This window comes from Ornithorhynchus anatinus, chromosome 2, assembly GCF_004115215.2.
Source record: "Ornithorhynchus anatinus isolate Pmale09 chromosome 2, mOrnAna1.pri.v4, whole genome shotgun sequence".
Lineage (NCBI taxonomy): Eukaryota > Metazoa > Chordata > Mammalia > Monotremata > Ornithorhynchidae > Ornithorhynchus > Ornithorhynchus anatinus.
The window spans coordinates 23,156,177-23,169,741 of NC_041729.1; the positions used below are offsets into that span (position 1 = coordinate 23,156,177).

The 13,565-nt window shown below is 41.5% G+C and overlaps 1 protein-coding gene across 6 annotated transcripts in view; it reads right to left on the reverse strand.

Moving 5' to 3' along the window:
• Positions 1 to 13,565, reverse strand: part of LOC100073759 (sodium/glucose cotransporter 1-like) — a 60,135-nt gene that overhangs the window by 14,715 nt on the left and 31,855 nt on the right. For all 6 annotated transcript variants that reach the window (XM_029053827.2, XM_029053815.2, XM_029053830.2 and 3 more), the window contains 4 exons: positions 12,603 to 12,738; positions 10,529 to 10,636; positions 3,650 to 3,800; positions 271 to 439 (listed from right to left, as the gene is read on the reverse strand). In XM_029053827.2, coding sequence (XP_028909660.1) covers positions 271 to 439; positions 3,650 to 3,800; positions 10,529 to 10,636; positions 12,603 to 12,738 — 564 coding nt within the window. The remainder of the gene's footprint in view (positions 1 to 270; positions 440 to 3,649; positions 3,801 to 10,528; positions 10,637 to 12,602; positions 12,739 to 13,565) is intronic.

The following is a 13,565-nucleotide window of genomic DNA, read 5'->3' on the forward strand; positions in this document are numbered from 1 at the left end:
CCATTCCATTAAAGAATATAGTAGATTCTTGGAGTCGTGAATTCCAACAAATAGGCTTCCAACAGAAATTCTATGGGTCCTTAATTGCTGAAGAGTTGTTTGGGGTGTTTTTGTGTTTTGTTTTTTTTTTTTAAGTCTGAGACATTCTGAGAAAGAAAGTTTTATGGAGATAAAGCAAGTCACAGGAAATAGCTGAAAATCTCAATTGCTCCCAACAACTTTTTAAAGCTTCTCCCTTGTCCCTACCCTGATCCACCCACAAATACTCACAGGCTCATTGACCCTCTTGTAGAAAACGGCCAGCAGGAAGACAGCAGCAATGGGGGGGCCCAAGTAGCTGGTGATGGACTGGATATAGTCAAAGAGCTGTCCACTTTGAGCTGTCTGCACAATGGGCACCCAAGCGATACTGATGGCAAGTAGCAGGATTATGAACAATCTGTAAATAATGCCGACATTTAATAAAACACCTGACAATGAGAAGTAATTCATTTAGGAATAAAAGTATTTTCATATAATAATCACATGTACGACAAACAATAATCCACCATATGTAAAATACCAAACAACCCAAAACACCCCAAATTAACCCAGGTTAACTCAGGTTCCTTCAAATCTTCTGAGCTGCACTCTGGTTGGATGGAATCAGGGTCAGAGTTCCCCAGAACACCTGCCAGTACACTTATTTATGGGAGGTTTCAAGGCTTTAAAGTTCCATCTGCCACATTTCCCACTTTAGTCCAGTCTAACTGGAACTTTGAAGATTTAGGCCTGGTCAAGATCAATATACCCAGGAATTTCCCAGCAGCAGCACTCTTCAGAGGTCCAGACCAGCTCTCAGTTGTCCCAACTTCTAAGGACTGCAAATAGTAAGCACTCAATAAATACCACTGATTTATTGATTGACTCAAAAAACCAGTCAGATCTGGGGACCACCACAAGAGTGTGGGTTTTCACTGTCACAGTTCACCTTGGGCCATGTTGGTCCAAAACAGATGCTAAAGCTTGCCCGGTAATGACTAACCCCCAGGGTAGGATCAGAGAACTCATCCAAGATTCCAAGAACCTGGGGGACCAAGATGACCTGGATCAGCCAGAACAGTCACTGGAAGAAAGACCTAAACTGTACTAATCAAAACCCAATCTGAACCTAACCAAGTGAATAGGCTTTTGGCTAAACATTTTCAGTATCTGTGGACACAGCCACAAGATACAGAGCCTGCAATCAAGGGATGAAAAACAAAAAGCAAATACAGGATCAGGAAAAACTGGCTGACCCCAAGTACTGCAAAAAAGACCCAGGTATCTGTTTTGCCCACTGGAATGCATAAATAGAAGTTTGATAGATTGCTCTATTTATTTTATTAATGATGTCCACTTACCTATGGTTCTCTTTAACTATTTTGATGGTAGTGATGCCTGTCTACTTGTTTTGTTGTCTGTCTCCCCTTCTAGAATGTGAGCCCTTTGTTAGGTAGGGATTGTCTCTATTTGTTGCCAAATTGTACTTTACAAGCACTTAGTACAGTGCTGTGCACACAGTAAGTGCTCAATAAATATGATTGAATGAATGAATGAATGAATAGATAAGTGCACAGAAGTAATTTTTCCACTGAAGTTAGACCCTTAAGAGTAATATTTCTATTTTTGGTTTCCTCTAGGTAAAAAGGATGAGGGATAACTAGAGAGGGTCCAGAGAAAAGTGGTAAAATACATAAATCCCCTGAAAAAGGGACTACGGAATTCTACTTAGTATAAAAAACTAAGGAGGTGACTTCATAGTTACCTTCAAATATAGGGAGTGTTTTAAATGTGGAGGCCATTCACTATATCTACTGAGGACCAAAAAAGAAGTGGGTTTAAGCTTAAAGCAAGAGAGATTGTGGTTGGACATAAGGAAGATCTACTTGACTCTTAGAGGAAAAAAACAATGCGTCAGGTCCCCAAGGAATCCACCAAAGGAGGACCCCTGGAGAAGTTTGACAAAGAAGAACAGGCTCTGGATAGTTCAGTCCTTCAACTGGCTGGATTAGATTATTTCACAACAGTAGACTTGTGTGTCCCATTTGGGACGGAGACTGTGTCCCACTTGATTAACAGCTACTCCAGAAGAGTGTTTGACACATAGTACACACTCAACAGATACCATTCTAAAAATTGTAATAATGGAACATATTAATATTCTATATTAAAGAACAAATATAACTAGAGACTGGAGGATACTATTGCTCCACATGCATCTTAGCCCAAAGACACATATGGGACTTCTGAAAGACAATCCAGCCCAGTTCTCACCAGAGATGAGAGAACAGGCTGCAACAAATCAGCAGATTCAGATATACACTTTTTTTTTTTGTAAAAAATCCCTGGAAGAGGCAAAAGAACATAGGTGGGGAGGCAGATACTTGGATGTCCTCCCGTCACCCCAAATTTAACATGTCCAAAATAGAACCCCTTATCTTCTCATCCAAACCCCATGACTCTTTCATCACTGTAGACAGCACCACCATCCTTCCTGTCTCACAAGCCCGTAACGTTGGCATTATCCTTGACTCTCTCATTCAAGCCACATATTCAATCCATCACTAAATCCTGTGTCGGTTCAACCTTCACCACAGCACTAAAATCCACCTTTCCTCCCCATTCAAACTGCTACCAGGTTAATCCAATCATTTATCCTATCCCATCTTAACTACTGTATCAGCCTCCTTGCTGATCTCCCAGCCTCCTGTCTCTCACTCCAGTCCACACTTCACTCTGCTGCCCGGATCATTTTTCTACAAAAATGTTCAGGCCACGTTTCCCCACTCCTCAAGAAATTCCAGTGGTTGCCCATCCACCTCAGCTTCAAACAGATACTCCTCACCATTGACTTTAAAGCACTCAATCATCATCTTGCCCCCTTCTACCTCATCTTGCTGCTCTTCTACTACACCCCAGCCAACACAGTTTACTCCTCTAATGCTAAACTTCTCATTGTACTAGATCTCATCTATCTCGCCGCTGACTTCTCACCCACATCCTGCCTCTGGCCTGGAATGCCCACCTTCTTTGTAGCCAACGGACAATTACTTTCCCTCCCACTGAAAGGTTTATTGAAGACACATCTCCAAGAGGCCTTCCCTGACTAAGCCCTCCTTTCCTCTTCTCCCACTCCCATCTGCGTTGTCTTGACTTGGTCCCTTTATTCATCCCCACTCCGAGCCCCAAAGCAGCTAGGCACATATCTGTAATTTACTTATTTATATTAATGTCTGTTTCCCTGTCTAGACATTGATGTGGGTAGGGAGAATGTCTGTTTATTATGCTGTACTCTCCCAAAAGTAGTACAGTGGTACAGTAGTCCAGTGCTCTGCACACAGCAAGTGCTCAGTAAATATGAACTACTGACTGACAGCTGAAGGCTATTTGAGGCCACAGCAATTTTTGTTGTTTCCCTGAAAGAGGTCTGTTTGGCATCAATCTCCTTTTTCTGGCAATCACATGTGCTGCTCATAGTTTGGGAGTAATTCTTTCCCTTAACCAGGCACAAGCTGGAGGATGGTAGGGAGCAGAGGAAGGGGCATGAAAGGAAGCTTCTTCCCTTCCATCCCCCTAGATATCAAATTTGTTTATATAACGGCTAAATAGAAGAGGGACTCTTATTTACCTTCCTGCTATCATGAGCTCTCTCTCAGTTGCTGTTTTTCGGACTTTCGTATAGATGTCCATGGTGAACAAGGTGCTGGCACTGTTGAAAATTGAGGTCAGGGAGCTCATGAGAGAAGCCCACACTACTGCCAACATCAGACCTCGTAATCCTGGAACAAAAAAAACAAAGTTTGGGAGAAATCCAGTGCTTGTCTTTGAAGAGTTGACAAGGTGTCTATCAGTAGCAGATACTGGATGAGGCTGAACGAGGCAAATTTTTGCTTTTTGAGAGAATATATCTTTCATTTAAAATAGCCATTTGTGACCCAAATCTGCAGAGACCAAATCTCTCATTGCCGAACTAACGTGGTGGGGAAGGTGCTATGCTGACTAGACATTTGTGAGACCATTTACTATTATTCCCTCCTCAGAACCTGCACTGTCAATCATGGCATCACTCCAACTCTCTGACAGACTGGTTTGCAGGGTTTTCTGCCCTGCCGTGACCAATCAGTTACCATACCCAATTGGAGGCCTTCCCAGATTGCATCTGGGAAGCCATTTTCATGAGGGGAGAATGGTTCAGGGTTCTCAATGTTTTGAGGTTCTCAATGTTTTGCAATGTTCAGTGTTTTCTATTGAAGCCATATGACACTGACAGTGATCAAAGACGTTGTGGGTTTTAGTTCTTTTAGGTGAAATACTCTACCCATAATATGTCAACCAATAACTTTCTGAACTGAGAATAATCAATCAACTGCCCTTATTAAGTGCTTACTATGTGCAGATCACTGTACTAAGTGCTTAGGAAAATGCAATACAATGGAGTTGGTAAACACGATCCAAACCCCCCAGTGAGCTAACAGTCCAATCTCAGATTCTCTCCCTATTTTAGTTTGCATATAATGTTAAATTATACATCTGAAAAAATAAACACAGGCCATTACATTTAACTGCACTCAAGCAGGTAATGCAGCCCTTCCACAAAGAAAATGAGTTCATACTAATAATAATAGTAATATGTTCCCAAACACTGCACTAATTGCTGGGGTAGATGTAAAATAATCAAGTCACACATGGGGCTCACAGTAAGTAGGAGGGAGAACATCGTTTTGCAGATGAACAGAAACAGAGAAGTAAATAGACTTGCCCAAGGTCACATAGCAGGTAAACAGTGGAGTCCGGACTAGAACCCAGGATCTCTGACTCCCAGGCCCATGCTCCTTCCTCTGCTTTCTCTGTGAAGCGACATGGCCTGTGAGTTCTATGAGAAGTTGTCCAACATTGTTTGCATTTCCATCATTCTACACGGCACCTTTCAAAAGGATATATTTATCTATTTTTAACTCTTTCCTATTTTTTCCCTCATAAAACCTAGCTGTTCCCTTTCTATTTTTGCACACATATCTATTTGGAACTGTTGGTGATTGAAAAAGAGCTGGTGAGTCATTGAAAATAATGGGAGTGATTATACTGCCTGCCCCTTTGGAAGCAGTCTGTGTGCGTAGACGTCCTTAGCAGAAAAATTGGGAGCAGGGAGGAAGGAAAGGGAGAATTGGATTAACTCAATTTGGGGGTCGATTTATGGGAGTTAGAAGGGTAGCTCTTCTCTGCATCAAAGAAGAACAGATCTTGTGAATAAATCATAGTCATTGAGTGCTGACTGTGTGCAGAGCACTGTATTAAGTACTTGGGAGAGAACAATATAACTGTGGTATTTAAGAGCTTACTACATGCCAATCACTATACTAAATTCTGGAGAAGATACAAGATAATCAGAAATTGGTAGGTGCGTTCTCTACCCACAAGAAGCTAACAGCCTAGAGGGAAGTCAAACGTTAATATAAATAAATACATTAAATCACAGATACAAACATAAGTGTTGTAGGGTTAAGGCTGGGGTAAATATCAAGCATAAGGACAATGCAGAAGGGAGAGGGAGTATGGGAAATGATTAGGGCTTAGTCGGGGAAGGCCTCTTGGAGGAGGTGTGATTTGGCTTTAAAGGTGGGGAAAGTGATGGTCTGTGCATATAAAGGGGGAGAGAATTCCAGACCACAGGCAAGATGTGGGCAAAGGGTAAGCGGTAAGATAGACGAGATCAAGGTACGAGATCAAGATCGAGTAGTTTGATGGTAGTGGAGTGAAGTGCGAGTTCTGGGTTGTAGTAGGAAATCAGTAAGGTAAGATAGGAAGGGGCAAAGTGATTGACTATTTTAAATCCAATAAGTATCTGTTTGATGCAGATGTGGACAACCATTGGCGGTTCTTATTCTCAATACATTCAGCTTTTCATTATACATTTTGTACTTTTAAATGTAAAAATGTCTCTACTTTGGAAGTCCTGTCCTACAATTATGATTATCACTTTATCTGCACTCAGTCAGTAAAACAGTCATTTCTTTTGAAAAAGTTTTATCAGCATATGTAACAAATAATAATTAGTGGTTCCAAGCACTGGGGTAAATTAATCCAGTTGGACACAGTCCCTTGTCCCACTTGGGTTTCACGATCTAAGTAGGAGGGAGACAGGTATTGAATCCCCATTTTACAGGTGAGGAAAATGAGGCCCAGAGAAGTTGTGACATCCCCAAGGTTCTCTGCCAAATGGTCATCAGAGGCTGTCTCTTGGCTGTTAAAAAACCCAGTTTCTGTGAACCTAGAACTGTGTCCAACTTCAGATTTCCATTTTGACTACACCTTGGAACAGCCTGCTCATGGCAGCTGGCTATGAAGTAGATTTATAGTAACTGTGGTTTCTGGCCAAGCATGAGAAACAGAGGTCCAACTAAATGAAATCCCTGCCCTGGCATATTAAAAGTGGGCAGGAAGTATTCCTCAGACATTTGTTTGGTAGGGTCATTAAAAAGACAATGCTGTATACTTGTGTATCTTCAGGAAATTGTTTATAAACTGCAGTGTTATTTAGCAGCTGACAATATTAAGGGGCTTAAGAGGTCACTGTGTATGTGGTAAAACTGCTTTCCCATTTGAATACCCCATGCCTAACACTTCTCTCTTTCATTTATTGTACTGACAGAAAACACAAACTAATCATAAAGCTAATATTGTTGGAAAAATCCTATTAAGCGGATTCTTCTTCCAAATGTCACATATTGGATTTCCCTAAAAGACGAGTTCACCCCAAAACACTGCGAGTCATGATATTTGTTATTATGATCATGAAGTTGCAGCCCTGGCTTACTGAATAAAGTAGCCATGAAAGCAAAAGTCTCTGTCTGCAAGGCAGTTGCATTGATTTTACTGATGTGTGCCCACTAGGAAAGCAACATTTTACTTATCCAGCTTTACTTTTTCTGACAAGTCTTTTCGTGGAAACAATTAGCTTAGTCTGCCTTTTTTTATGCAGTCATTTGGCAAACCAATCACTTTAACCCTCAGACAATAACTCACTCTAACTTCCTCTTTTCTTCATTATCTCGAGATTCTCTATGTTCATTTTTCCTAATGCTTTGTATTTTCTTTTCTTAGAGTTTTTCATTTCACTGTTCATTGTTGCTCTTTAATTTTCTGTCATTCTATTAACTCCCATTTCTTTAGTTTTTCACATCACATCCACTTCTTTCAAGATTAACTTTTTTATTCTCCCTATTATTCTGTAGTAAAATCATTTCGATGGTTTCTCTTTTTGTAGTTTAATTATTTTGGAGGGGAAAAAGTCACTGGCTCTCTTCTCGTTAGTTATTGTTATGAAAGTTACATTAGGGCCCTGTCTTTTTGTACCTTATTTATTCTCTTTATTTTTATTCTTGTTGATAACATGTTTAGATTTGGGACCATAGGTGATTTCCAAATAGAAGTAAAGGGTATTAAAAAATATTATATACAAGTTCTTTCAGAATTTTCCTCATACCATTCTTGCCTTTTAGCAACTCTAGCAAAGATGAAGAAGCAGAAGGTAACTGGAGGAACCAGCACACATGCATTTAGGATTCTACTGACACACCCTAGTTAATGATCCTGTATCTGGCCTAAAACTGCTCGGGGAGACTTGGATCCAGAATAAAATGGAGAATGATGTGAATGCACTACAAATTTCCCTGGTTCTGCCCTCCCCAGACCCTTTCATGTTTGTGCATGGAGCTTTTATGCCTAAAAGCACAGGAAACCACCTCAGTGAGAAATAAAAAATTTTAAAACCGGCAAAACAACCATTTGTGTGTGTGTGTGTAGGGGGGTGTCTTTATGATGTGTGTGGGGAAATAGAGAGGTTCCATATACAGTGTGCATACTTCCTTACAGGTGTGTGTGTGTGTGTGTGTGTGTGTGACTTCTATGACATGGAGAATCTGACACAGCACTTAATAGAGTGAAACCATAATCTGATGACAAGGATGCTAAATCAATGAGAGATTTCATCCCATTGTAGTTTCAATCATCTTTGCAGTGGTTGAGATTCCTAAGACCTTCATCCTGCTCTGTGGCTCTGCAAATTTAGAGGTTGGGCTGTTTTGAGTTTGAATCTGCACCCTAGACTTATTCAGTAAGGGATGCTTTTCTAAGAATTTAGAAAGCTCCAAGTGGCTTAGTCCCAAGGGTTTGTTAAATTATGAAAAATCTTCCCACCATTTACAGTGACACAATCAATTAGATAAGCATGCCCTTGGATAACTAAATGTACTAACTGAGTGGAGAATGAGGTGGAGGAGAGAGGAAAGAAGGGAGGGAGGGAGATGCAGTGAGATGAATTCTAGGTATTTGTGCTACACTTCACATGAGACCCAATAATGGGACTTTGAAAGCTCCCTTTGGGCAGGGAACATGTCTCCCCTATACTTATGCAGTGCTCTGCACATAGAATGTGCTCAGTAAATACCACTGACTGATTGACTGATTCATTTGAAAGGTCCTGCAGGTAGAATTCATTTATCAGGTTGAGGCAGTTTTACAATTCAGTATTAATCCCAAGGAATTCAGGCAACCCTCTATGCTTCTATATGTACAAATTCACCACCACATAGGTCACTCTCTATCTTCCCTTCTCCCAGATACCCTATAGATTCCATTGGGAATATCCCATCAGGATACAGTTTGACGCCCAGGCACTCCAAAAGCAGCTTAGGTATATACTCAACTACCTAAATCCTATTACCAACATTTATTCTGAAGCAGCCCTGGCTCCCTCAGTTGTCCCAATTGGGGTAACATGTCTCTCATGTTCTTATGTCTCGTGTCTCATGTCTGTGCCTCTTATTGTCCTTTGTCTCTAGCTTTTTGCCTCTTTGCTGTTTATCTAACACTCTCTCCTCCTCCTATTTCTCCTACCTCCCAGCCATTTTTCCTCACTTGTTTCTCCTTTCTCTGTCTCTCTTAAGACTGTTTACTCTCAGCTCCCTTTTCCTGTAATCAATTAATGGTATTTATTGAGTGCTTACTGGGTGCAGAGAACTGTACTAAGCACTAGGGAGAGTACAATATAAACTGTAACTCTTCTTCTCTTTCCTCCTCCCTATCTAAGTTCTTCTCTCCTCTCTGTAATGCTTAATTTGGGCTGAGGCACTAAGTTGGGGGTAGGTGAGGAGGTAAGGAACAGCTTGAGAAGCTGAAGCTCCTATATTTCCAGAACAAAGTAGTATAAGTAGTCGCTCATTCATTCATTCAATCATGCTTATTGAGCATTTACTGTGTGCAGAGCACAGTACTAAGCACTTGGGAAAGTTCATTACAGCAATAAAAAGAGAAAATCCCCGACCACAACAAGCTCACAGTCTTAGAGCTACAACCTCAAGACAATGTTGTAGCCCTCATCCCTGGAAGCAAGTTCAATATTAAGATGGCTCTAACTCACCGGGGTAATCTTCCCTAAGAGCTGCGTGTGTCTGAGGCACCAGCACACTTTAAAAGGAACACTGGTTGGGGACAGAAGTGCCAGGACTCTGGCTGAGGGTTGGGAAGCTCTAAATATGCCAGAACTAAGCCTGGCAAGCTTTGGTACAAATTAAGTCCAGCAATCCTACCTCTCTTCATCCTGTCCACCTCGTGCAGCAATTTCATTATTCTTGAACTACTGTGTTGCTCATTTCCAAATGCAAGGGATCCAGTGACCTAGAGCCCCTGACGGGGAGATATATAACCCAGACCGATACTGGGTTTCCTGCAGCAAGAGTTATGATTTAAAAATAAAAATCCCCATGGAGGGGATGTATGACCCATATTGACCCTGGGCCCTCTGGCTTTAAACCTAGGGAGGAGGCAGGACCCTATACCCTAACTTGTATTCCTCATTAAAGCAATTATTTAAAAAACACAATTTTATAAGTCCTGACATTTTACAAAAATGTAACTAAAGTGCTAGGTATGATTTCTCTGTATTTCAGTAAAACCTACATTAATTGAAAGGGTTGGGGTTCATCAGAACTCTTGAGATTCAAGAAGGTATCCTCTTTTTTCCCCCAATTCACCTCCTTCAATAAATATCATTGTATTTCTTGAAGGCAAGAAAGCAACTGGAGAAGATAGCAATGCCATGTTTTGGTCTATGTTCTCTTTTTGGCCTCAATATTCAACAAATATCTCATCCACAGAAGACCCCTATTTATTGCCATTGTTCTTGTCTGTCTCCCCCTATTAGACTGTATGCCCGTCAAATGGCAGGGACTGTCTCTATCTGTTGCCGACTTGTTCATTCCAAGCGCTTAGTACAGTGCTCTGTACATACTAAGCGCTCAATAAATACTATTGAATGAATGAATGAATAATTTATTTAGATATAACTACTCTTTGACTAGGGCAAAACTAGTCAAAACACTTCCAAAGATACCCTCTCCTCCAAAATCATCCATTTGCAGACCTCAAACTGAGTCAGAAATGTAGCTCTCTAGACCTTAGGGTTTCCTGTATCCCTCAAAGAACAACTCCAACATGACCCATTTCTTACCATTTGGCATGAGCTCCACCACCAATGTTGGGTAAGCAATGTTAGTACAACCAACGTGGGTACCGCAATGTTTTTCACATTCTGAGGGCACAGCACAGGCCACTTTATCTGAGGAAAGAATCACAGTTCATTTTAATGATCCCAAATCCTGAAGCCCACTGGAAAAGCAGATTGGCTGTGGGTGAGGGCTCAAATAGAATATAGAAATATCCTAAGAAGCCACCAATCAGTTACTAAATGGCAAAACATACTTTTTACTATTGAGTTTCAAGGTGAAACAAAATTTAAAAAAAATTATTTATCATTATTACTGTTGTTAATTAAAATAATAACATTAAGCACTAACTGGTGAGTACTGGTATAATTCGCAGAAAATAATAATGCATTTATTAAGCACTTAACTGGGTGATTATAATGTTGGTATTTGTTAAGTTCTTACTATGTGCAGAGCACTGTTCTAAGCGCTGGGGTAGATACAAGGTAATCAGGTCGTCCCACCTGAGGCTCACAGTTAATCCCCATTTTACAGATGAGGTCCCTGAGGCCCAGAGAAGTGAAGTGACTTGTCCAGAGTCACACAGCTGACAAGTGGCAGAGCTGGGATTCAAACCCACGACCTCTGACTCCCAAGCCCGGGCTCTTTCCACTGAGCCACGGGTAGTGAACGCTGGTATAATTACCAGGTAATAATAATAATAATACTAATGGCATTTATTAAGGGCTTACAATGTGCCAGGCATTGTGCACTAGTGTTTGTATAAGAATCAGATCAGACAATACATATGAGGAAACCGAGACCACTTGTCCAAGTTCGCAAAGCAAGCCAGTGACACAGCTAGGACTAGAACCCAGGTCTCCGGATTCACAGTTCCGTGCTCTTTCCGTTAGGCAACGTTCCTCACATGTGCCAAGCAGTGACTAAACACTCATAATCCAAGAGGTAGGGAGAATAGGTATCCCATATCCAGCCTCCAGATGAGGAAAATGAGGCTAAAGAGACTAAGTGACTTGCCAAAGGTTACACAGCAGATCAGTGGAACAGCTGGGGCTAGAATCCAGATCTCCTGAGACCCAGTTTCATGTGTTTTCCAGAAGGCACATTATGTCCCTAGGCCGTGGAGACTGAACTTGGCAGGTCTCCACTACTGGACGGGTTCCTGCTATTCTTCCTTACCAATGTCAATAACCTCATTGCCATAATGAATTAAGTCATTCAAATTAAGTCATTCAAAGGAGTTCTAGTTCATTAACTCAAGTTTGGGGATGGAAAAGGTATTCTTTGATCCTCACCGTTCCCCTAAAAGTTAAAAATAGCATGAGAATTTGAATGTGGCTGGTAGGTACAGGAGAATTCCCAATTAAAAACACTCCTGAACATCAGAATGCATTAGAAAGAAGAGCTGAGGAGAGCTGCAGGTAGGGAACAGAGGCAGCATGGCAGAAGCAGTATGACCTAGTGGATAGAACATGAGCCTGGGAGTCTGCCACATGTCTGCTCTGTGACCTTGGGCAAATCACTGAACTTCTCTGGGCCTCAGTCACCTCATCTGTAAAATGTGGATTACAACTGTGAGCCCCATGGGGGACAGGGAAGAAGCAGAGAAGTAATGGAAAGAGCCCGGGCTTGGGAGTCAGAGGTCATGGGTTCTAATCCCGGCTCCGCCGCTTGTCAGCTGTATGACTGTGGGCAAGTCACTTAACTTCTCTGTGCCTCAATTCCCTCATCTGTAAAATGGGGATGAAGACTGTGAGGCCCATGTGGGACAACCTGATCACCTTGTATCCCCCCAGTGCTTTGCACATAGTAAGTGCTTAACAAATACGATCATTATTACTATTACAGGGACTGTGTCCAACCTGATTAGCTTAGAGCTAGCCTAGTTCTTAGTCAATGCTTAGAACAGTGCTTGGCACATAGTAACAAATATCATAATTATTATTATTTTTACAGTGCCTGGAAAATAGTAAGCACTCAGCAAATACCATTAAAACAAAAACCCAAAAAACAGAAATCAAGTGTTCTATGAGGAGTGAAAAAGAAAGCAATTCCAGGCAACTTGAGTACATTAATTACCAGGAAACAAAATCCGACTGATCATTCCAGGCATCACCATCAGGAACATGGGGAGCAGCTTCAGGTACCCACACAGGATGCAGCCGGCCTTTGCGTGAGACAGGTTCTTGGCTGAGAGGCAGCGCTGCACGATCACCTGCCAGGAAAATACCGAGTGTGGAGGCAGAGATTCGCCCAGCCATGTTAGATCCTTATCTCTCAAGAGGGATAGCAGTACATTTACTCAGGTAAAGAGAAGATATTTGGAAGGAATAGTTTTAACACTGGATAGTTTTGTTTTGATTTGACCTTGGAGTGGGCAGGCTGATGAAGATTCTCTGCAAGGCTGGTTTTAACTGTTCTTCGGACTACAATTTGTTTTAATGTCTGTCTCTCCCTGTAGACTCTAAGGTCCTTGTGGGCAGTGATCAGGTCTACTAACTCTACTGCAGTGTACTTTCCCAAGTGTTTAGTACAGTATTCTGCACAAGTTAGCACTCAAATACCATCGATTGATATACGATAGGCAGCGCAAACACACCAGTTCAAAGAGACATTACCAACATTATTATACCGCTGATGGCCTTTGATTAAAAAGGAGAAAGTTTCTTCCACCACCACAGACTTTTCCATTCAGAGCTCCCGATGGAAGACTGTGTCAGAAACGTGAATAATTTCTTTCATCTACACAGTTATCAATCCTTCCCTTGGCAGCCTCCATGAATCTTAACATTTCTTCTACTCCCATCCCATCACCAAAAAACTCAAAGAAATCACTGCAGACACTTCTGGGAGTGGGCAGGAATAGATGGGGGTCATCTCTAAGGGGCTAGGGGCTTGACCCAAGTGGAACAATAATGCATCTCTGAATCAACTAGGAGGAGACAGGAGACTAGTGGGAACTAGGATGGGGAAAGGCAGAAAGAAGAGAACTGCTTTAGAAGCAAAGATATATGAGAGAAAGAACAAACACTTGGGAAGAGG